Below are 24,901 nucleotides of genomic sequence, written 5' to 3'. Positions count from 1 at the left end.
CTGTGGAATTTGAAACACTCCTCCTAGAGAATTAATTAAATCGCCACCAAACTCGGTGTGCATGAAGTCAAGACATTGAGGATGCTAAATTGCGGACGGATATTTTTGATATCTCGAACGCTTTGGCCATGGCGAGGACATGAATTTTTGGCGAGAAAAGAGAAACACGAAGTGTTATAACTTCTGCACACATTAACTGATCTTGATGAAACTTCAGCAGTGTGTTCGCGGTAAGAGGCCGATCAGATGGATGTAACTATTGTGAGTCAAAGTTATAGCGCCACCAACTGGCAGCAGGAAGTGTGTCACTTTCAAAATGCTTTTGACAAAAGTGGGGGGTTCATTTTACCCACAGTTACAAAAATCAGTACGTATATTGGACTCATCGAGCCGGACAACTTTCTAATTTACAGTCATTAGCTCTGACCAACAGGAAGTCAGATATTTTGGTTTGAATGTGGATTTCTTTGCAAAATCGGCCTCTGAATTTTTACCCACTCCTCTTAAGTGGTTTATTTTATCCCCACCAAACTTTTTCAACATGATGAAAATACATTAAAGATGCTAAATTGTGAACGGATAATAAATATCTCAAACGGTTTTGCTATGGCGAGGGATTAAAGTAATGTCAAAAAAGGAAACACTAAAAGCCTCATATCTTCTAAAAATGTAGCCTAATTATACACCATTTATTTCTATATAAAATTATATAAATATCAGAACTAAACCCATTTTATTCTTTTTTTTCAATTGAAGAATTGTTTAATACAATTTGTACCATTCACGGTTAGCATCGCTCCACTGTGATGTTTCCAAGCACATTTTTGCGCGTGAAGAGGATGATTTTTTCCGTCGATATTGGAACATGACTAAAGTACAAAGCCTATAATAAAGAAAAGTTTAGCATCCAAATACATCGCAAATGTTGAAACATTTTGATTCTAATGAGAGAGTTACGTGAGCCCAACACTGCTTACTTTCGTTTTTATTTTTACATTAAATTTAAAGGATTTGTTGTGGAATATTTTGAGTGTATCATAAAATCAGAATAAGGTAAAAAAAAAAAAAGATATATATATATATATATATATATATATATATATATATATATATATATATATATATATATATATATATATATATATATATATAAATATAGCTGCGAGCAGCGATGGAGGGCCCAAGCCGGTGACACCACCACCCCGGTGCCTTTAGTGTAACTAAAGGCACCAGGGTGGCGGTGCCACCGGCTTGGGCCCGCAATCGCTGCTCACAGCTATATTTATTTTTTTTTATTTTTTTTCTACTTCTCGGGCACTTTTGGGGCCCTTAACGTGCTCGAAAACTCTTGATCTACATCTGCACACAGGTCAGAACCCGCGGCCATCAGGGCCGGGCTGAAGCTGGTACCCGGGGCGTGGCAGGGGGGCTCAATAGCGCCCCCTAGAACACAATCTGAAATCTTGGACACATACAAGAACGTATTAGTATGAAACTCGGTACACATATAGATCTCATCAGGCCGAACAACTTCTGCACTCTATGTTATTAGCTCCGCCCAACAGGAAGTCAGCTATTATGGATTGTTTGAAAAACGCAACCTCTGGAATTTGATGTACTCCTCCTAGAGAATTCATCCGATCCCCACCAAACTCGGTCAGCATGAAGTCAAGACATTGAGGATGCTAAATTGCAGACGGATTTTTGATATCTCGAACGGTTTGGCCGTGGCGAGGAAACAAATTTATGGCGAATAAGGTACACAGGAAGTCTATTATAACTTCAGCATACATTAACTGATCTTAATGAAACTTCAGCAGTGTGTTCGTTGTAAGAGGCCGATCACATGGATGTGACTATTGTGAGTAAAAGTTATAGCGCCACCAACTGGCAGCAGGAATGTGTCACTTTCAAAATGCTTTGAAATCACCCTCTTATTTTTACCCGATTTGCTTCAAACTTTATGTGTACAATGTAGACACACGGCAGATGTATACCTGTGAAAGGATTATTGATATCTTAGATACTGTTGCCGTGGCAACGCATCAAACTTCAATATTCTTTTCGGATGCGTTTGAGACTCTTCACATGCTTGAAAATGCATGAAACTCGACAGACACATCACATTTATTATCCAGTAGACATGTGCAAAGTTTCAGAAATGGGCGTGGTGAGGGGCTCAGTAGCGCCACCTTTAGTCAAAAATGGGGGCTTAGTTTTATCTAGAATCACAAAACTTGGTACGTATATTGTTCTCATCGAGCCGGACAACTTTCTAATTTACAGGCATTAGCTGCAACCAACAGGAAGTCAGATATTTTGGTCTGAATATGGATTTTTTGTTAAATCAGCCTCTGAGTTTTTAGTTACTAGGTTTATTTTATTCCCACCAAACTTTTTCAACATGATAAAAATATATTAATGATGCTAAATTGTAAACGGATATTGAATATCTCAAACGGTTTTGCTATGGCGAGGGATTAAATTAATGTCAAAAAGGAAGCAGAAATCTCATAACTTCTAAAAATTTAATTATACACCATTTATTTTTATATAAAATTATACAAATATTAGAACTAAACCTATTTTATTCTGTTTTTGCAATTCAAGAAGTATGAAAAAGTTAAAAACAGGCTATTTAGTGCTATTTGGTTCAACAAAAAAGCAAACATAGGGCTATACTGCCCTCTTGTGTCCAAAAGGATATCAAAATAGTATGTAAAACGTTTTACTAGGTAGGCCTATTGTATTTAAATATAAATTTATTAGGTATATGACTGTGAGGATATTTTCCCATCGGTTAATCGACGTGTGACACGAGCGGGTGCTTTTAAATCGCTAATATAAAAGTGAAAGTAAAAAACGGACGTCCGCACGGACATTGATAATGGTGCACGTTGGAAAGAATGATACTTTTAAACATAACACTAAACCGCCATTAGGTGTCGCCAGGCGACCATCTTAATGAGCGAGTCATTGATTCATTCGTTCAAACGATTCGTTCCAATGACTGAGTCATTCATGATTGAGACAGATGTTTATGGATTGACCATTGAATCTTTGAGTCAACTGATTCGTTTCAAAATGCTGAATCATTCAGTAATGAGAAAACAAGTTGCTGTGAGATGCGCGATGGTTCTGCTGTGATCTTTGTTTAACTATTTTTGCTGCTGAAACAGAACAAAAACAGTCAATATTGCATCTAAAATGTAAGTGACTTAATTGTAACTGTTTATTAACCTGTTGTATGAAATCAATGTCACAGTTTCAATCGTGATTGTATTCAGGAAATAGTTGCCTACTCGTCAAGTGAGGTTGCTTAACTCTATCATATGTTATAAAATATATAAAAACTCCATATTTGTAATTTTTATAGTCAGTATGTTGTTAACTGGGTTGCTTTTTTGTGTGCTGCGCTCATTTGTTTACAATTCTCCTGGAGAAGCAGCATGAGCCTCAGCAGTACAACCTTGTTACCATTGATCAGTAATACATTTATTATTAACTGCTGATTGCAATTTAAAATGAATGTAATGAAATTAGAATAATCTCTCGTTTTAGTGATTCCCAAGTTATTTTTTGTTATTGACGTTCTAATCAGGCTATACTCTGGTCGGGCAAGTAAAATTCTCTTTCAGGTAGGCCTATTGTATTTATATATAAATATATTAGGGATGTGACTGTGATAAAACTTTCCCACCGGTTAATCAACGTGTGACACCGCTGAGGGCTTTTAAATCGCTAACTATAGTATACTATATACTAGTAAAATACAGACGTCCACACAGACATTGATAATGGTGCGGAGTAGAGCGAGCATTTTCAATGTATTCCTATGGATGTAGGAATTAACTAAAACATTTTATTTATGTTTTTGTGTCCACTGTTTAACCGCAACCGCGTCACACACACACACACATTCCAGAGTTGCAATCTTGACATCGCAGCCTGTTCATTATAGCCCTAATACAATATAATAATAAAAATAGTCAACCTAACATAAACGAATTACACTGCTCTGTTTAAATAGTCAGTAGTACAATTTGTACCATTCACAGTAAGCAGAGCTCCACTGTGATGTTTCCAAGCACATTTTTGCGCGTGTGAAGAGGATGATTTTTTCCATCGATATTGGAACACGAGTGAAGTACAAAGCCTATAATAAAGAATAGTTTAGCATCCAAATACATCGCAAATATTGAAACATTTTGATTCTAATGAGAGGGTTACGTGAGACCAACACTGCTTACTTTCGTTTTTATTTTTACATTAAATTTAGAGGATTTGTTGTGGAATATTTTGAGTGTATCATAAAATCAGAATAAGGTAAGACAAGTAATATTTTCTGTCTTATATATATATATATATATATATGTGTGTGTGTGTGTGTGTGTGTGTGTGTGTGTGTGTATATATATGTATAGATATAGATAGATAGATATAGATAGATAGATAGATAGATATTTATATATACATATATATGTGTGTGTGTGTGTGTGTGTGTGTGTGTGTGTGTGTGTGTGTGTGTGTGTGTGTGTGTATGTATATATATATATATATATATATATATATATATATATATATATATATATATATATATATATATAGCTGCCCGGGGTTGCGGTGCCACCGGCTTGGGCCCGTAATCGCTGCTCGCAGCTATATTTTTTTTTTTCTTTTTTCTTTTCTTCATTATTATTATTTTTGCCTTTTTGCCACTTTTGGGGCCCTTAACATGCTCAAAAACTCTTGAAACTTTGCACACAGGTCAGAACCCGCGGCCATCAGGGCCGGACTGAAGCTGGTACCCGGGCGTGGCAGGGGGGCTTGACAGCGCCCCCTGGAATGGGGTCCAAAATCTTGGTCCATATATCAAACACGCTTGCATGTAATAATATGAAACTCAGTACACATATAGGTCTCATCGGGCCGAACAACTTTCGTGCTCTAAGTTTTACAAAAGCCCAACAGGAAGTCGGTTATTATACGTTGTTTGGAAAACGCATACAATGAAATGTGAAATACTCCTCCTATGGAATTCATCCGATCGCCACCAAACTCGGTGTGAATGAAGTCAAGACACTGAGGATGAATTCTTGTGAACAGATTTTTGATATCTCGAACGGTTTGGCCTTGACGAGGAAACAAATTTATGGCGAATAATGGGACACAGGAAGTGTGTTATAACTTCTGCATACATTAACTGATCTTGATGAAACTTCCGCAGTGTGTTCGTGGTAAGAGGCCGATCACATGGATGTGACTATTGTGAGTCAAAGTTATAGCGCCACCAACTGGCTGCAGGAAGTTTGTCACTTTCAAAATGCTTTGAAGTCACTCTCTTATTTTTACCCGATTTGCTTCAAATTTTATGTGTATAATGTAGACACACGGCAGATGTAGACCTGTGGAAGGATTATTGATATCTTAGATACTGTTGCCGTGGCAACGCATCAAACTTTAATATTCTTTTCGGATGCTTTTGAGACTCTTCACATGCTTGAAAATGCATGAAACTCGACGGACACATCACATTTATTATCCAGTAGACATGTGCAAAGTTTCAGAAACGGGCGCGGCAGGGGGGCTCAACAGCGCCCCCTTGAACGGGGTCTGAAAACTTGGTCCATATATCAAACACGCTTGCATGAATTAATATGAAACTCGGTACACATATAGATCTCATCGGGCCGAACAACTTTCCCTCGGTCAAGTTTTACGCCAGCCCAACAGGAAGTCGGCTATTATGGGTTGTTTGAAAAACGCATGCTGTGGAATTTGATGTTCTCCTCCTAGAGAATTCATCCAATCGCCTCCAAACTCGGTCCGCATGAAGTCAAGACATTGAGGATGCTAAATTGCGGACTGATTTTTGATATCTCCAATGGTTTAGCCATGGCGGGGACACTAATTTATGGCGAGAAAAGAGAAACACGAAGTGGTATAACTTCTGCACACATTAACTGATCTTGATGAAACTTCAGCAGTGTGTTCGTGGTAAGAGGCCGATCAGATGGATGTAACTATTGTGAGTCAAAGTTATAGCGCCACCAACTGGTAGCAGGAAGTGTGTCACTTTCAAAATGCTTTTGACAAAAGTGAGGGGGTTAATTTTATGTACAGTCACAAAAATCAGTACACATATTGGTCTCATCGAGCCAGACAATTTTCTAATTTTCAGTAATTAGCTCCGAGCAACAGGAAGTCAGATATTTTGGTTTGAATGTGGATTTCTTTGCAAAATCAGCCTCTGAATTTTTATCCACTCCTCTTAAGTGGTTTATTTTATTCCCACCAAACTTTTTCAACATGATGAAAATACATTAAAGATGCTAAATTGTAAACAGATAATAAATATCTCAAACGGTTTTGCTTTGGCGAGGGATTAAAGTAATGTCAAAAAAGGAAACACTAAAAACCTCCTATCTTCTAAAAATGTAATTATACACCATTTATTTCTATATAAAATTATACAAATATCAGAACTAAACCCATTTTATTCTTTTTTTTACAATTTAATAATTGTTTAAGTTTAAAAACATCCAGAATGTTTTTTTAGTCCAAAAAATAAATAAATAATGTCATTCATAGTGCTATACTGCCCTCTTGTGTTCAAAGTCAGGTAGGCCTATTGTATCTATATATATATATATATATATATATATATATTTTTTTTTACATATATATATATATAATGTATATATATATTTTTTTTGTTACACATATATATATATATATATATATATATATAATGTATATATATTTTTTTTTTTGTTACATATATTTTTTTGTTACATATATATATATATAATGTATATATATTTTTTTTTTGTTACATATATATATATATAATGTATATATATATATTTTTTTTGTTACATATATTTTTTTGTTACATATATATATATATATAATGTATATATATATATATATATTTTTTTTACATATATATATATATATATATATATATATAGCTGCGAGCAGCGATGGAGGGCCCAAGCCGGTGACACCACCACCCCGGTGGCTGGCGCAATCGCTGCTCGCAGCTATATTTTGAAATTGTGGCTAAACTAACGAAAAATAAATCTTCAACCCCAAATGTTTCCAAGCAGCACAGCAGTAATGACTTTATGAACTTCTTTACTAACAAGATTGATAATATCAGGGAGAAAATTATAACTATGCAACCGTCTACTACAGTATCGCATCGGGCAATGCATTGTAGTGTCCTTGAAGAAAAATTTGATTCATTCGTTGCTATAGGAGAGGAAGAATTTACTAAACTCGTTAAATCATCTAAATCGACAACATGTATGTTAGACCCTATACCGACTAAGCTACTGAAAGAGATGCTTCCAGAGGTCATAGATCCTCTTCTTAATATCATTAATTCATCTTTGTCATTAGGATATGTACCGATAACTTTTAAGCTAGCTATGATTAAACCGCTTGTTAAAAAATAGAACTTGATCGTACAGAATTAGTCAATTACAGGCCAATCTCGAATCTACCTTTTCTGTCAAAGATACTAGCAAAGGCAGTATCCTCACAACTATGTTCCTTTTTAGAAAGAAATGATATCTGTGAGGATTTTCAGTCAGGATTTAGACCATACCATAGTACCGAGACAGCTCTCGTTAGAGTCACAAATGATTTGCTCCCATCATCCGATCGTGGTTGGTTATCGTGTTACTTGATCTAAGTGCTGCATTTGACACTATCGACCATAACATTCTTTTAAATAGACTCGAAAATTATGTTGGCATTAGTGGAATTGCACTAGCATGGTTTAAATCATACTTATCTGACCGTTATCAGTTTGTAGCAGTAAATGAAGAGATGTCTCATCAATCACAAGTTCAGTATGGCGTACCACAAGGCTCAGTACTAGGACCGCTGCTGTTCACTCTGTACATGCTACCATTAGGAGATATCATTAGGAAGCATGGCATTAGTTTTCACTGTTATGCTGATGATACTCAGCTCTATATTTCTTCACGCCCCGACGAAACTTACCAATTCACAAAATTAACGGAATGCATAGCTGATATAAAAAAATTGGATGACTAGCAATTTCCTACTACTAAATTCTGAAAAAACAGAGATTCTAATTATTGGACAAAAAACTTCCTCACGTAATAACCTAGAATACTGTCTAACACTTGATGGCTGCTCTGTTAAGTCTTCGTCGTCGGTTAGGAACCTGGGTGTGCTATTTGATACCAATCTTTCATTTGAAAGTCACGTGTCTAGTATCTGTAAAACCGCATTCTTTCATCTTAAAAATATATCTAAATTACGCCATATGCTCTCAATGACAAATGCGGAACAATTAGTTAATGCGTTCATGACCTCAAGGCTAGATTATTGTAATGCTCTACTGGGTGGTTGCACTGCACGCTTAATAAACAAATTACAGCTGGTCCAAAATACAGCAGCTCGAGTTCTTACCAGAACCAGGAAGTATGACCATATTAGCCCTGTTCTGTCAACACTGCATTGGCTCCCTATTAAACATCACATAAATTTTAAAATATTGCTGATTACTTACAAAGCACTAAATGGTTAACTCCGCAGTACTTGAGCGAGCTCTTAACACATTATAGTCATTCACATCTATTGCGATCTCAAAATTCGACCAGTTAATAATACCTAGAATATCAAAATCGACTGCTGGCGGTAGATCCTTTTCCTATTTAGCACCAAAACTTTGGAACAGTCTTCCAAACATTGTCCGGGAAGCAGACACACTCTGTCAGTTCAAAGCTAGATTAAAGACACATCTCTTTGACCTAGCATTCACATAATACATTATAGACTTCTATAATTCAATGTTAGGATGCATAGATTAGGTCAGCTGGAACCGGGAACACTTCCCATAAATCCTGATGTACTCGTTACATCATAAGAAGAATGGCATCTACGCTAATTTTGGTGTCTTTGTTTATCCCAAGGTTTTCCCGCAGCCTGCCGGATCCAGGCCGTATCCAGATCTGACGAAGGAATTCTGACTTTATAACACGCAATTGCGAATTTATTTCACGCAATTCTGACTTTATAACTCGCAATTGTGAGATAAAAAGTCGCAATTATCTTTTAAAATGTTTTATTCTGTGGCGGAAACAAGCTTCCATAGGAAAGACCAGTACTTTGTTTAGGCTTGGTCTGTAGGGAATTCCAAACCTGCGCACATATATTCAAACGCACATAACTATAGAACCAATTCTTAATGCGCATGTGAACGCCATCAGCGTTTCTCACAGGTTCGCATTTAAAGTCTATGTAGAGAGAATGGTGTCGTCTTAGCGGCCCCTTATTTAATAACAAATGATCGTTGCGACGGAAGCGAATCAATCAAAACTAACTTTAGCTGGAAAATAACTTTATTAAAGAACCGCTATAAAGCCAAAACAATCTCTGTTACCCTAAATTATACGTTTGTCTCTGTAAAGCTGCTTTGAAACAATCTACATTGTTAAAAGCGCTATATAAATGAGGATGACTTGAATTGACTTGACTTAATTGGGATGGAGAGACAATGAAAAGCATCAAATACTTTGAAATCTGCTGTGATGCTGCATTCTTCATATGAGCTCAGGAGTATCTCTAGCATTAGTGAGAACACAAACACATTTGGGAGGTACATAACACATTTTTTGACACTGCAGTGACTGTAAGCACTCTTCTCTGAATTTGTACTGCAGCTAAGCAATTTTAGACACACACTTCGCCATCTCGCCAGCCTGAACAGATGGACAAACCTCCTCTCGCTGGAGGACCCCTGGGCTGACTATGTATTGCCTGAGGAAAAACCTCCTCACGCATTCTGTCTGAGGCCAAAAACAGGATGAAAGGTACAGTATTATGTCCAGCTCTACTAGAGGGCTCGGGGGGAAAAGTGCACACTGGTTTGAGTGGGAGTGAGCCGAGGTCACCATGTGCATGTTGAGTGTACTCTGGTGGTGCTGTGATAGAGGTGAGGAGAGGGTACATATCTATTTTAGAGAAACACAGCAGAGGTTGGACTGTTTTGGAACTGCAGTGACTGAGTAAGAGAGCTGTCATTGGGTGAAAGTGTCAACACAGAAAAGGCTGCTTGCTCTGCAACCTTCTTTCTTTTCTCTCCTTCCCTTCCTGTGGATCTCTGACAGAAAGACTTCCGCATGCCTGTCGCTTTAGCCCTCGTATCTTGGCAGCAGCGGAAGAGTGTTACAAACTTCCAACACCTCCACCACATGAAAACGCTGTGACACTACACTCTCAGAAACTGTCCTGCCACTGACTGCTAGGTAAGTGGAGATCTCAAGTAATATACCTACCCAGCTGACGCCTCTGAGCAACTGTCACCCAAAGGCTCTTCTTCACATCAAAAAGGGCACAGTACAAGGGGTAGTCGTAACTGATGAAATAACACGCTTTCTACAATTCTATACCTTTTATGCAACAATAACCCCCCCCCCCCCAATTTTAACTGTTAGGATATGCAGTTAAGTTACAAGTACTTGTATCTAAGTAGGTGCAATTTTCTGTATCTGCCCTCTGACAAAATGACCAAAATGAACCCTTTTAACAAAAAAGTATGTATACTAGGGCTGCCCCCTAATCGTCAACTAAATGTTAGGCCGGTGACACACTGGATGCGTGGCGTGTCCGTTTTTATTTCGGCTCCCATGTTAACAGTTTAGAGTTTGCACACTGCCTGCGTGAGACGCGCGTCTCAGGTGCGGCACGAGCCGCGCGGAAAACGCGTGCATGCTAGAAATAGAACCGACGCCTATTTTTCACGCGACACGCAAGCGTCTTGGAAGCGTTTCCATGCAAAATTGAATAGGAAAAGATGTTTATATGACATTTTGACATGAATACATATTAATAAATGTCATTTTGATGTTTGAAAGTGTCTAGGGTTTGACATAAATGCAAATATAAATGCAATTTAAAAAAATATTATCGATTTTCAAATACTGCACCTGTCAATACAGAACGAAATATTCTATAGCCTATATTGCCGTCAACACTGCCGACGTTGTCTTTGCTGCTATATATTTGTGTTTAACATGAAGTATAGGCCTTCCACAACTCTCTCCCCATATGTCAAATATATCACCAATGAGGCTCATCATATGTCACCTAGCAGCAGCAGCGCCGCGTCAGACACGCTTCTGGTGTGCAAAGACATGGAAAACGCCACGCACACGCCACGCAGCTGACACGCAACAGAAACGCCACGCTCACGCCACGCAGCCAGTGTGTCACCGGCCTTAGTCGACTAGAAAAGGCTTAGTCGACCAAATTTTATTGGTCGGTTAGTCGCAGAAAAAAAAAATTGTGGAGAAGTCATGCAGTTCGCGAAGGACAGATCGTTAACGCCAGGTCCTTGTGTAACTACAGTATGTCAGGCAGGAAATACAAACGTTCACCTATCATACATCGACCTCAAATATGGCTTATCGTTTGAAACATGTAAGTAGCAACTTGGCTGCTCGCTCTATCATTAACCAATAAATGTGTGCTATTATTAGGCCCATATCCAAGTCATGTGTATGTGCAGAGTGTAGAAGCTAAAGTATAGCGCGCAAAGAAAACAAACAAACAGGATGCACTTTCTGCTGTTTCAGTCTCCGTGAAATGGAGGAGCGCATCATTTAGAAAGCTTGAAATGTCTACTTTTAAACGAATCAATTAAAAATGAAAAGAAATACTCTCTGCTTATCTAATCCATATAAAAGGTGCATTTCTCTCTAAAGGCACGTCCACTGTACAGTGGAGATGGTGAGTCAGCATTGTCAACTTCATCTTTGCAAAATACATTACAAAAACCTTTAAAATAAAATAAAATAAAATACTACTGATATGTTCAAATTAAGAAGAGAGCCAGACTATTATGTTCAATTGCTATTACTTTCAGATAACATAATTTTATATCTACTTTCTAATGATATACTTTTGTTTCTACTCCAATTCGTTGTTGAAATATAATCATTTAAACTGTGGCTGTCATAAAATGTTTTCATGATAGATTTATTCAAACATATTAAGACACCAAAAGGTTAAGTAAAAATATAATGAATATAGCCTATAATATAATACATATATTTTTAAAAATGCTCCTCTCTAGAGTTCATTTCTCTAGGGAAGTAACGAGTGGCTTCCCTGAGGTGAAAAGCATTCCGTGACATGTTATTCACAAGCTTTATTATGACGTATTCCTGCAGTTAAAAAAAAATTACATTAGGCTATTACATTTCGGCAATTTGCATCTTTCGACATACCGTACTTTCTGTTTCTGATGTACATTCATGTTTATTTTGTGCTATAACTAGTAGTAAAGTAGTAGTTCACATGCATTCCATTTTGCTGTGTGAACAGATATGCAGTTACAGCGATCTGTCACGCCACATTAAAGAGCATTAAAACAGTGTGAGTTTGGCATGAGATTGTGTTGGCAATTGAGGTGTAAAACGTACTCGGTTACTAACGTAACCTCGGTTCTCTCTAGAAGAGGGAACGAGTACTGCGTTTTTATCAAAACGCTACGGGAAAAAGTCTCTTTTCACGAAATACTGAAGCAAAAAATTATCCTTAATTTTCATACATGTAAAGCGCGTTGCAGCAGTAGTCAACTATGGCGAGACGGCTTGCTCGCTCATTGGCTGCTCTGCGGCAACTGCATAAGCCTATCGAGCGAGGCCTGAGGTGACGTCAGGCCAATGAGGGCGCTTCGCGCCCTCCTTGCCATTTCCCGCCGAGACGGGTGTGGCTAACCTCTATAAAAGGAGCTCGAAAAGGCTGATTCACTTGATTTTCATAGCCGAAGCAAACCAGAGTGAACCGTACGCACGGCAGAGAACGCAGTACTCGTTCCCTCTTCTAGAGAGAACCGAGGTTACGTTAGTAACCGAGTACGTTCTCTTACGAGAGTCCTCTCGTACTGCGTTTTTATCAAAACGCTACGGGAACCCCTTGTAAAACGCCGTGCGTGCTGGGATAAAAACACCGATCACTGGAAGCTAAGCCAGATGTACAGTGCATAATCACCAGATAGACTCACAAAGAATCCGGGATTAAGGGATGGGGGACCTTAATTCCCTAAACTGTAACGTCCGCAGACGTAAACATGACCTCACAGAGAGAGTCTAGAGACAAGAGGGTATTCCCTCCGTCCTTATATGGTCGCGCCAGCAGACGCGAATATGACATCACATAGACAGGGTGGGGAACCTGAACTGAATGTGGGAAATGTGGGTCTTACACAATTCTGCCCATAAGACAGTCGGTAGCGCGTTGCGCATGCGATTTCAGTGTTCTAGTTAAACAGCTGAATCGACTACACCGATAGTAGCTTAGCCTGCAAGGCGGGAACTTCTAGGTTGTAAAACCTGATAAATGTAGACGGCGAGGCCCAGCCTGCCGCCGTACATATATCCTGTAAGGAAATCCCGCTGGACCAAGCCCACGAGGAGGCAACGCCCCTCGTGGAGTGCGCTCTGACTCCCAACGGGCACTGAATGCCCTTGGCAGTATAAGCCAGCGCTATGGCGTCAACTATCCATCTGGATAAGCTCTGTTTCGAAACAGCCATTCCCTTGGAACGTCCACTGAACGAGACAAAAAGCTGCTCAGTCTGTCTGAAGACAGCGGAGCGGGACACGTAAGCTCTTAAAGCCCTAACAGGGCAAAGAAAACTTGAGTCCCCTTCCTCACTTGACCCCGGCAGGGCAGACAGGGAGATAACCTGAGCCCGAAACGGCGTGTTGAGGGACTTTGGCACATAGCCATGCTTAGGTTTGAGTATGACTTTAGAGTCATTAGGTCCAAACTCTAAGCACGCTGGGCTCACGGAGAGCGCGTGCAGGTCGCCTATGCGCTTCACCGAAGCGAGAGCCATCAAAAACACTGTTTTGAAAGACAAATGTTTGAGGCTAATAGATTGGATAGGCTCGAAAGGGGCACCTTTCATGGCCGTCAAGACTGTAGAAAGGTCCCACATAGGAACTGAAGGAGGTCTGGGTGGATTCAGCCTCCTAGCTCCCCTGAGGAAGCGGATGACTAAATCGTTCCTTCCTAGTGACTGACCCAGCTTTGTTCCGGAGAACGCTGTAATAGCCGCCACGTAAACTTTGAGCGTGGAAGGGGATCTGCCCTTATCCAACAGCTCCTGTAGGAAGGAGAGAACCTCCGTCACCTCACAATCGAGAGGTGATAGGCTCCGAGCTGTACACCAGCCGGAGAAAACCGACCACTTTGAGGCATAAAGCCGCCGAGTCGACGGCGCTCTGGCCTGAGTGATGGTATTTATCACTCCCTCTGCGAGGTCAACGGATATCCGTTGAGCACCCACGCATGAAGGGACCACAGCTCTGGGTGTGGGTGCCAAATCGAGCCCCCGGCCTGCGAGAGGAGATCTCTCCTCAATGGCACTGGCCATGGAGCGAAGTCTGCTAGCTGCATCAGGACTGGAAACCATGTTTGGTTCCTCCAGAACGGTGCTACAAGCAGCACTGGGCATTCTGTTTCCCTGACCCGCTCTAACACCTGTGGCAGGAGGGAGACGGGGGGGAAAGCGTATAACGGGCAGCGCGGCCACATCTGGGACAGCGCGCTGTCGTTCTTGGAAAAGAATACGGGGCAATGAGCGTTTTCGCGGGACGCGAATAGGTCCACCTCCGCTCTGCCGAATCTCTCCCACAACAGCCAGACTGTTTGTGGGTGTAGAGACCATTCGCCCAGGGGAATGTTGTTCCTGGACAGTCTGTCTGGGCCCACATTCTGGAGCCCAGGCACATGCACTGCTCTCAGCGAGCGCAAATTGTGCTGAGCCCATATTAGGAGGCGTTTCGCCAGCCTGTACAGGGATGTGGATTTCAGACCGCCCTGGCGATTTATATAGGACACCACGGCCGTGTTGTCCGAACGGACTACGACGTGTTGGTCCTTGATATGGGGACAAAAACGCGTCAGCGCATTGTGCACTGCCAGCATTTCCAGGCAGTTGATGTGTTGGAGCTTTTCTCGTTCCGACCACAGGCCGAAGAACGGTCTGCCCTCGAGCAGCGCTCCCCATCCCGAGGTGGATGCATCTGTCGACACCATCCTCACTCTCGAGGAAGTCCCCAGGCTTACACCTGATTGGTACCAGCCGTCCGCCAACCAAGGTATCAGGGCTGTCACACAGCTTTGATTGATCTTGAGGCGTAACCGGCCGGACACCCACGCTCCGCGCGTTACTCGCGCTTTCAACCAGAACTGCAGCGGGCGCATGCGGAGCAAGCCCAGCTGGAGAACTGATGATGCTGAGGCCATGAGACCCAGCATCCTTTGAAACTTCCTGAGCGGGGTGAAAACGCCGCGGCGAAAAGACTTCGCCGCGCGCTGAATGTGCAGCGCGCGCTGTGGCGACAGCCGCGCCGTCATAGACTGCGAGTCCAGAACGATACCCAGAAACGAAATCGTTTGACTGGGGTTCAGTGAACTCTTCGCCCAATTGACCGTGATACCAAGATTCTCGAGGTGATCGAGTAAAATGGTTCTGTGCTTCACGAGCTGAGATCGTGATTGAGCTAGGATCAACCAGTCGTCCAAATAGTTCAGCACTCGCATGCCTCTGAGTCTGAGAGGAGCGAGCGCTGCGTCCATGCATTTCGTAAATGTACGAGGTGCCAGGGACAAGCCGAAAGGCAGGACTGTATACTGGTATGTCTGACCCTCGAAGGCGAATCTCAAGTATCGCCTGTGATGTGACGCTATCTGTATTTGAAAATACGCGTCCTTCAGATCTATCGACATGAACCAGTCTTCTCGGCGAACATGCGCGAGAATTTTGCTGGTCGTGAGCATTTTGAAACTGCGTTTCACTAATACTCTGTTTAGCCGTCTTAGATCCAGAATGGGTCTGACACCGCCGTCCTTTTTGGGGACTAGAAAGTATCTGCTGTATAGCCCCCCTTCGCTTTGAGCTCGGGGAACACGCTCTATCGCCCCTTTGCTTATCAGTTTTGATATTTCGGCGCGAAGTAGGTGTGCTACTTCTGAAACCACCGTAGTCTGGACGCGCGCTGTGAAGCGGGGAGGGCGTCGACAAAACTGTAGCGAGAAGCCTCTCTCTATAATGCCTAGCACCCAGTCCGAAACCCCTGGAAGCGCTGCCCATGCTTCTGCATGGCTGGCTAAGGGCTGGATGCGAAGCGCGCTCTGCTCGCCGTGCGACAGAGGCGCTTCGGGGCGCGATAACGTAGGCATTATGCCTGTGGCATTCGAGGCGGGGGGCGCGCTTATTACAGCGGGCAGAGCGCTCGTCCTCGACCTTACTACAGCGCTTGACTGAGTGAGGGAGGGCTGAGCGGGTCCCGTGGGACTCATGTCTGCGAGTAAATGTGGGCGGGAAGCGGGCACATTCACTGCTTTGGGCGCACTGTCTGACTGAGCAGAGCGAGCGCGCACAGGTCTCGTTTTTACAGAGAGCCTGTGGCCTGTGAGACATAGTGTTTGTGCGGGCACTTTCACTATGTTGGAAGCGCAATCGACCTGAGTCGATTTTATGTGCGCGAGCCCTAAGTGTAGGGCTGTGCTTGTGTGTAGAGATGGGCACTGAGGAGTGGGCATAGACACTACACTTATAGCACCATCGGCCGTGGCCGGGACACCAGAAAATACACTCTTTTCGGGATATATCTGGGTAGCCGTAAAAACGGCTTTTGTGTGCAGGCAAGCGGGCGGCTGAGCAGGCTTGCATCTTGCAGAAAACGCTGGAACAGTCGCAAGTCTTGGGACTGAAACAGCGGCGCGCTTGGGTGAGAGACCGGCCGCAGCGGGACTCACACACCTGCGCTTTCCTAGGCGAGCTAGGACTTCTTCGGGGCTTCCGGCTTCACCACAATCCTCGACCGCGGCCCGCGCGGAGCGGGGCGTCGGCTGGTTGAGCGAGAGCGGGGCCCGGAGCTGCGCTGCTGTCGCTGCTGTGAGGATTCGGCCGAAGGCGGGGGCTGAGGCTGAGAGCTCCGCGGAGTCTGTTTTTGACGACCCGCTGCAGAACCAGAGCGCTTCGGGAGGAAGTGCTTGAAGGCTTGAGACGCTTTCTGGGCTTCAGTAAATCTCTCCACGAACTCGGAGAGAGAAGAACCGAAAAGGCCAGCGGAAGACAGCGGGGCGTCGAGAAACGCGTTGCGCTCGGAATCAGCCATCTCCGTGAGCGTCAGCCATAGATGCCTCTCAGCAACAGTGGCGGAAGCCATACACTTTCCCATGGCTTGTGCAGCAGACTTGGTAGCGCGGAGTGTTAGATCTGAAGCACTCCTCAAATCCGCGATGCAGATAGCCTCAGGTCCCATCTCGTCCAACTTACGGAGGAGATCACCCTGAAATATCTGCAGTGTAGCCATGGTGTGTAGCGCTGACGCGGCCTGCCCAGCGGCGGAGAAAATTCGCGCGAGCAGCGTCGACGTCATGCGGCAGGCTTTTGAAGGCAACACCGGTTTAGTCCGCCGTCCAGCAGAGGGCGGGCAAAGGTGGGTTGCTATCGCCTGTTCCACCGGCGGAAGTGAAAGGTAGCCTCGGTCTTTCGCATTATCCAGAGAGGAAAATGCTGGTGACACAGACGAGCGCGTTCGCGCAGAGAAGGGCGCGTTCCAGGCCTTCGCAACTTCTTCATGCAGCTCAGGAAGAAAAGGAGCGGGCTTTGAATCCGGAGAAGTGCGCTCACCAGGGAGGAAGCTACCATCCAGCCGGGTGCGAGAGGGGAGCTCCGGAGCAGACCACTCGAGGCCGAGGCTCGCCGCGGCCAGCGCGAGTACTCGCATGAGCTCTCTCTCAATGTTGGCTCTCGTAGTGGGCTTGCGGGCAGCAGGCGCGAGATCCTCGGAGCTCGCCCAGTCCTCGCTGCCTGAAGCTAGCAGAGAGCAGGAATCCTTTTCCCCCGACGCGGCCTCGGAACCGACTTCCTGTGATGAAGCGGCGGCAGACTGCGGGCGCTGAGCATCAGGAAGTGATTCGGGAGAAGCCGGTGAAGCAGGCGGGCAAACCGGCGAGCTTAGTCGGGCTGGAGCGGGTTCCGGGACCCGCTGCGAGCGGCGCTTCTTACGGCGCGGCAGCGCGGCGGGGAATGCAGGCTCTGAGAAGAATGCCAGGCGAGTCCGCAGAGTCACCATAGGCAAAAGCTCGCAGTGAGGGCAGCCGCCGTCAGCGAGCGCGAGCGCTGCATGGTCCTCACCCAAACAGGAGACGCAGATGACATGGCGGTCTCCCTCGGTGAGTGGGGCTCGGCACGAGCCGCATGAAGGCATCTTTAAAAAGACGCAGCTCTTTTAGGGGGTGAGTGTCGCAAGGCGAACACACACACACACACACAAGAACAGTAAGGATAATGAAAGGATATGCGTCGGAAAGCGCAGCAGGTACGGCTGTAGAAGGCGGCGTAGGCCAGCGGCTTCAAGTGGCTCGTCCCGCTGAAGTGCTTGCCTCAGACGACGCTTGCTTCCTCGTGATCCAGCGATGCGTGTGCTTCGCTGAAGAGATGAAAATCAAGTGAATCAGCCTTTTCGAGCTCCTTTTATAGAGGTTAGCCACACCCGTCTCGGCGGGAAATGGCAAGGAGGGCGCGAAGCGCCCTCATTGGCCTGACGTCACCTCAGGCCTCGCTCGATAGGCTTATGCAGTTGCCGCAGAGCAGCCAATGAGCGAGCAAGCCGTCTCGCCATAGTTGACTACTGCTGCAACGCGCTTTACATGTATGAAAATTAAGGATAATTTTTTGCTTCAGTATTTCGTGAAAAGAGACTTTTTCCCGTAGCGTTTTGATAAAAACGCAGTACGAGAGGACTCTCGTAAGAGAACTAGGAACGTTTTTTACGTTGAGGTGTAAAACTAGGAAAGACATGAATATTCATGAATATCAGTAAATAAATAATGTCTTTTGACCATTGTTGTTTCGACCCAATGAAAACAATAATTTTAAAATAAGTAATATTACAAAAGTAAGGCAACACTGGCATTCAACATAGGGATTGTTAGATATCTTATCTATTGAGGGGAAAAAGACAACATCTGGGTCAGTTTGAATTCCTTTGAAGTCTCAGAGTAGTCACCACCTCTGAAAAGTCAATCCGACATTGATAGCATTTGTATTTTGTTTGTTACTTTCCCAAAAAATATTCATTATTTTGTTAATTGTGCCAATTAGTTGTAGCTACAAGCTGCCAGAAATAACACACCTCCCACCGCACACTCTTTATTTATGGAAGTGACATAACAATACAAAGATGAAAGACGTGACTCTGACATTTCCCATGAAAAAAAAAAGGCTAAAAGTTGAAAAGAGTATCTAACTTGATACTGATAGTCAGAATACAAGGCAAACTAACACAAGGGTCTGTTCCCGCAATTAATGGTTTGTAAGAGGTTTAATACATAAATCATCTATAACATATTCTTCTCTAAAGTAAAAAGTGGTTTGATCACATATATTAAAGGTGCAGAATAAAAAGTTGAAAGCAGAACTGAGTTTGTGAGTGAAAGTCAACAGAAGGGAGTCTTTCTCTACAGGTGTCTCAACATTGAGGTATGCCGTGTTACTTAAGGTTCTGTTGCTAAAAATGACTCAGCTATCCAGCAGGGATCAGCTACCGAGATGGTGGTTCCCCTCCTCACTGTGTGCAGTGCCCGCGTTCAAGAGTCAAATGTCACATGCTATTCGTCTTTAACTGCAGCATAAAACCAGCAGACAATGGTCTCACGCTGAGTTTAGATGGACTTCACAGGGAGAAGTAAAAAACTATGTTGTCTACTTTCCAGACAGCCTGTGCTAACCTTATCAAAGTGGAATACTCTAAAAAATATATATAATCCAGCCCTGACCTAAGTAAAGAGAAATGTGAAAAGTAAACAAGGCACTATCTTATCTTGTCTTTTCATGGTACACAGTTGTTGGAATGCTTAAAAACAGTGATCACTGAAAACACAAAGTAAGAGCTTCTACTACTTCTGTGCCTGATACTCCTAAAACAATCTGTGAAGATTTCTTTGTACTGAATAAAGCCAGTCCAATCTGAAACCGCTCTGTGCTTTTCCACCGCATACATATAGCTGGTTTCAAACCAGGAACCACTAATGTCAGAAGCCAAGGGCTGGATAATAACCGTACCAAGATTTAAAATAACAATCCCTCACTGAGAGACTGACATGAAACAATACTAGATCACCCTATCCAAAAATAAATAAATAAATAAATAAAAAACCTCTGTAAACTGCAAGTAACCTATGTGGCTAGGAATGAAAAATAGACTATCATTCAAAAGTTTAGGGTTGGTAAGATTTTTTTTTAAATAGAACAAAAGCAGCAGATATGTTACTTGTTCAGATCACATTTTTCGTCGGATATATGCCAAGTAGGATGTACTTCTTATTGTCGTCAATATCCAATGCCAGGTCTGCTCTGATGTGGTGATCACAGAGGAGAAGTGCTGAAGCACAACCCATGTAAAAAAACAAAAACTCTGCAAGGAATTGCAATTTTATGTTTCAAACCGATATGGTGATAGAGAGGCAAAAGTGACATACTACAGCTTTAAAATAAGTTATTGTTAATTAATTTAAAATTTGAACTGATTTAAAACTGTGTTAGCAAAGCTTATTTTTCAGAAGCCATAACTCCGGTTCACATGTCACATGATCCTTCAGAAACCAGTCTAATACTGCATTGGTGCTCAAGAAACATTTCTTATTATCAAAGTTGAAAATGGTTGCGCTGCTTGATTTTTTATTTTTTTTTTATTTTTTTTTTTCGTGTGTGTGTGTGTGTGTGTGTGTGTGTGTGTGTGTGTGTGTGTGTGTGTGTGGAAACCATAACACATTTTTTAAAGGACTCTTTGATGAACAGAACATTGAAAGAACAGTATTTACTTGAAAAAAATTGTAGCACTGCAAAAGTCTTAAATGTCACTTTCGGCCAATTGCAAAAAAAAAAAAAAAGTACTTACCCCAAACTTTTAAATGGTAGTATATATCTGTATCATAAACAGCTGATATTAAGTATTTCTGTAATTTATCAGTATTAGCCGATATTTCATAATATTAGTATTTCCCATTTTTACATTTAGATTACCTGAGCCACAATCTAATGCTCACTTAATCTTTAAAAACACACACAAAATCTTTTAAGAACTGTTAAGTGTTATATTTAATCGCAAAATAAATATACATTTTTTCATACTGTATATTATAATGTTGTGATGCCCAAGTTTACTTGTAGCATTTAATATGGTTGATTTTTATATATATATATATATATATATATATATATATATATATATATATATATAAAAGAAAATATAACAAAATAGTATTATTAATAGTATATTATTAAATATATATTATAGAGTTTTAATATTGGCCATTTATCAGTTATTGGTCATTCTAACATTACTGGCATATTAGTATTGGCCAGAATTTTAATATCGGTGCATGCCTAGATGTGGCAATATGAACCAGTTTTGACATCCAAATTATTTTCTCAGTTTGTCAAAAAATTATTTTTATTAGCAAATATCAAATGTGTGAATTGATTGCTATGAATATTATTCCTTACAATATCTGACAGTTGCACAGTGATAGTGAATAAAACTACTCTGGATTTTAAAACATTCTCTTGGTTAGTAAAGTCACTAGTCATTTTCAGATCTCAAGTCAAAAGAAACGTAGGGGTTTGTAGTACAAGAACCAACAACATTTTGTTGGAAATGGGCTAACAGAGCGCAAAAACAAAGTCTAAATGAAGAACAAGCTTGAATATTGAAATTTGTCCCACAGTGAGTCACCCAAGGACCATGGAAGTGTCTTTCCCAGCGTCTGTCTGTTTCTGTACCTCTTTCCTTGTCAGTCAGCCTCTGAAAACATAAAGGCTCTATTAGCATTAGGAGTGGTGGGTGAAAAAGTGGCATTACATAAAAGCTCCTTGCCTGGTGAAGATCATTTAAAAGCAAGGGCACCCGACTAAAAGCTTCATCTCTCAACAGCTTAGAGCGAATGTAAGATAATAGATCTGTCTGATTGAGCGCTGCTCAGTCAGAAGCTACAAAAGAAATCACCAGTGCTAAACTGTTCACTTAAATTCAGCTTCTCTATCTGATCAAACTGGCCCAGAAGCCCTTCTTGGGTTATTACAGTTAAAAAAATAATAAAATAAAATAAAATAAAAACACTAGGAAAGGATTTTTATTAATGCTGTGAACATGTAAAAAATGTAGCTATATATATATTCTAATTATCAATAGACAAAACAAAACCATAAACAAGAGACAGGCCAAGCTGTGGCAGCTGAATAAACAATAATAAATGATGCAGCGCTCACAATACAAGATTGGACTTTCCAAAACAACATATTAAACTTAGAAAACATTTGACACTAAAAGCATGGGAGTCAAATGATGTGTTGAATAAAAAAAAAAGAGAAATAGCTGTGCTATGCATTGTATTATATCACCTAGGCCTATATTTAAGGCTGAACAACATACTGTATATTATAAAAAATATAGCATAAACACACTATTTCTCATACAGTCGTATGAGAATTTATTTCTTAAAGTGCTGCAGATAATTAAACACTCCTGACCTAAGCCTGACTGCCTTAAGCCCCTTAACACCATAGCTGAGCAGTAAGGACTTCTGGAGCTCCCATTACTTAGATTTCCCTTATCAAGCTGACACATTGTGCAATATTCTCATTAAACATTTAAGTGCAACTCCTTCCTAAGGCACTCCCAGCCCTTGCCTTTTCCATCTTCTAACCAGTGAGAGGAAACTGATGTTTCACGGGGGCCACCCTAAGAGCTGAGGGGAAGGTAAATGAGTTATCTGAGCAGCCCATGCTCCTTTATGAGAGCAATCAATTCATATCAGATCCCCACACTTATAAAACCCCAGTCTGGCTACTGAATCACATCAGTGAGAGAATGTTTGTTAGGAGTAGGAAGCTGTTGTATGGTTATGGCTGGGAGGGGAGTTGTCCGAGCTTTTGAGTTGTGTGATCCCTTACAGCTGGATCTGCTGCAGTGTTATGCCTGATGCAAAAGCCATTACAAGCCAGAAGTTAATAAGCCATTCATAGGATATGTGCAATAATGTTGCTCTTCGTGTGTTTTGGTATACCAAAGTACAGCAGAGTGCTGTGTGTCAGAAAATTAGATACACTGCAGTGACAGTAACAACAATATGATAATGATAGCAATTGACTTGATGAGGAAGAACAAATGGGACATGACGGCAAGTGTGTCTGTTGCACTGAATGCACAGAGGAGCCACATGGAGAGGGATTGTTTCCAAACAGTCAGGGGCCCCAACCTGTCATATGCTGCCTCATGGCCAAAATGATCATCAGGCAGTTAAAACGAGCATGCAAAATTCCTAAACCCAGTGTTACGTTGGCTCCTTCAAGCAGTCGATCAGTATTGTGCAATATCTACATTTTGTCCAAAAGAACCAGCGCGCAATAACACGTCCATTAAAACTCACGAGCTACAACTGTTGCAAATATAAAAACATTTTGTTGACTTTAAAATTGAGGCTTTATATTGCGTTTCTTTGGAAAAATAAGACATGCAAACGCTCTGTCATTATTACAACTACCTTTACTTCCTACTTTTACCAATACAGCCCGTCTACCACCCATTTGTCCATGGGCATATCTCACAGCCTATTATAGAGCATTACCAAAGCATAGGACGACTGTTCATTCCAGGTACACGCATACACTCAAATCTCAATGTTTTCTCACTTTTAATAGCCCGTTAGCCCGATCGGTCTTGAGTGGCATGGGATTTCTACTTACATTTAACCACTCTGTCCGTCGTGGATAACTTCGGATCATCATTCGGTTTGTTTTCAGACATTTCCAGTCAAATTTGTGTCGATTCTCTCTGAAACTGTTCTTTAAAACGATCCGATGTACTTCCTTGCTCAACAACTCAACTCTTCCCCAAACGGGAGACGGCAGTGATATCGATCGCTTGTATCACTTGCCAAAAATACTTGCAACAGGGTGACAAATTTCAACGCTGTTACTGTAGCTCTGTCTGATTTACTGCAACACTGTATCAAGTTCTCAGCGAGCACAACCAAACATACAGCCGTTAAAGGACACGCCCACTACCCTGATGGCGCCACTTATTGGTGGAGAGGACCCTCCCGCCCTGAAGATGTGCTTCCCCTATGGTCTGCTGTGATGTCAATCATAAGTGTCTGCGTAAATATTGTCATATTACGATTGTGTACTGGACTCTGAAGAGGGGAGCATAATTACAGTGTTTCATTTAACACGTGCAAAACTACTCTTGCGGAGAATTTTCTCTCTCTCGTTAGCTTCATGTTTCATGTCCACATAAGTGCATTGCATTAATACCCAGGCTAACTGTGTAGGAAATTGCATGCGCACATTTTCAGACGTCCATCTCTTGTATTATCTGGATAAGTAATTCTACTGTCACTGCCAATATGATCCGCCTAATGAACTGTATATATATAGAGAGAGAGAGAGAAGGTTCCATGATACTGAACGAACAAGTTCAGATTTGAACAGATTTGCCCCACTACCACTACCAAATAAAGATTTTGTTTGTTTGTGTGTGTGTGTGTGTGTGTGTGTGTGTTTGTGTGTGTGTCAAAAATAAATCGACATATATTTTATTCATTAAACGTTAGGCTTTCTTGACTTAAAACAAGTTACAACAAACAATTAATATGAGGATTCATATGATGCAGCAGCCATGTAACTCACTGACAGTTACAGATTTATAAAAACACTTCTGCTAGAAAACAATGGTATATGTTTGTTATAATTTTTAACCCATTCTAACCAAGGTTATCACTAATCTATCGCCTATAACTTGTCCCATTCAACATGGGTGGGTGGATGGAT

General features: G+C 41.8%; 1 protein-coding gene across 4 annotated transcripts in view; it reads right to left on the bottom strand.

Annotated features, from left to right (window-relative positions):
- LOC311079576 (protein phosphatase 3 catalytic subunit alpha) overlaps nt 1-24,099 on the bottom strand; it is a 185,943-nt gene extending 161,844 nt beyond the window's left edge. For all 4 annotated transcript variants that reach the window (XM_084109130.1, XM_084109132.1, XM_084109131.1 and 1 more), the window contains exon 1: nt 23,816-24,099. In XM_084109130.1, coding sequence (XP_083965256.1) covers nt 23,816-23,876 — 61 coding nt within the window. In that variant the 5' untranslated portion in view covers nt 23,877-24,099. The remainder of the gene's footprint in view (nt 1-23,815) is intronic.
- Nucleotides 24,100-24,901: the final 802 nt, after the last annotated feature.

This window comes from Abramis brama (assembly GCF_963993115.1).
Source record: "Abramis brama genome assembly, chromosome: 3".
Classification (NCBI taxonomy): domain Eukaryota; kingdom Metazoa; phylum Chordata; class Actinopteri; order Cypriniformes; family Leuciscidae; genus Abramis; species Abramis brama.
This window is presented reverse-complemented; position numbering and strand designations above follow the sequence as displayed.